Raw genomic sequence first — 838 nt, forward strand, 5'->3', positions numbered from 1 at the left:
GATCTGAAACTGAGAGCCTGTAAAACAACAGCACCATGTTTGTACTTTAAAACATGCAGCGCTCATATTTATTTAAAGAAATCATAGGCTTTTAAAGTTTGGTCATTTAAATGATGTCGTATCATGATTACCGCTTTTTTGCCCACATTTAAACCTCTTGAAATGATCATCAAGCCTTTTAAGTATTTAAGATTTTTTATGACCATAAATTTGTTTTTACTGAATTCAAGTCTTTTTAAGGAACCGCAGGGACCCTGATTATTGGTCAGAATGCATCCTAACTTTAAGAATGAAAACAATGCAGTTTAATGGCTACTAAGATGGCCAGTAAAGGTGTCTCTGCCCCAGCGGCAGGTGTGGGGAACGGTTCAGTGTGCAGGGTGTTTTTGAGACGGGCGTGAGGTCTTACTTGGGTATGAGGGAGAGCTGTCCGATGCTGGAGTGATGCCACACGGCGTGAGCCAGCGCCAGAATGTAGCTGCAGTGCATCTCTGAGTACGAGCGGTGACAGGCGGTGAAGTCCAGCAGCTGGAACGGGTAACCCACCCACTCCGTCTCCGAACTCAGAACCGCACTGCTGATCACACTCACGATACGGTCGTGAAGCACGATCCAGTACGGCTCCTGACAGAGAGACAGACGCAAAGACGAGAAATTACATGAACTCAGTTCAAATCATTGGTCAATTATGGCTCCAAAAACAGTGACTACAAACATCTCTGGTCTCATCCATGAAGCAGGGTTATTATTAAAACTAAAACGATAAAAAAAAGTCTTACTTGAAATAAAATAAATGCTAACTGAAACATTATTATTTTACTGTAAACATTTTAATTCA

At 41.8% G+C, this 838-nt stretch overlaps 1 protein-coding gene across 1 annotated transcript in view; it reads right to left on the reverse strand.

The window, feature by feature from the left end:
• Window positions 1–54: 54 nt before the first annotated feature.
• LOC107576821 (mediator of RNA polymerase II transcription subunit 23-like) overlaps window positions 55–838 on the reverse strand; it is a 6,072-nt gene continuing 5,288 nt past the window's right edge. Inside the window, exon 3 of the mRNA XM_016262951.1 lies at window positions 55–624. Within this exon, the coding sequence (XP_016118437.1) occupies window positions 406–624 (219 nt within the window). The 3' untranslated portion in view covers window positions 55–405. The remainder of the gene's footprint in view (window positions 625–838) is intronic.

This window comes from Sinocyclocheilus grahami, unplaced genomic scaffold (assembly GCF_001515645.1).
Source record: "Sinocyclocheilus grahami isolate Dianchi unplaced genomic scaffold, SAMN03320097.WGS_v1.1 scaffold4408.1, whole genome shotgun sequence".
NCBI classification, from domain to species: Eukaryota; Metazoa; Chordata; class Actinopteri; order Cypriniformes; family Cyprinidae; genus Sinocyclocheilus; species Sinocyclocheilus grahami.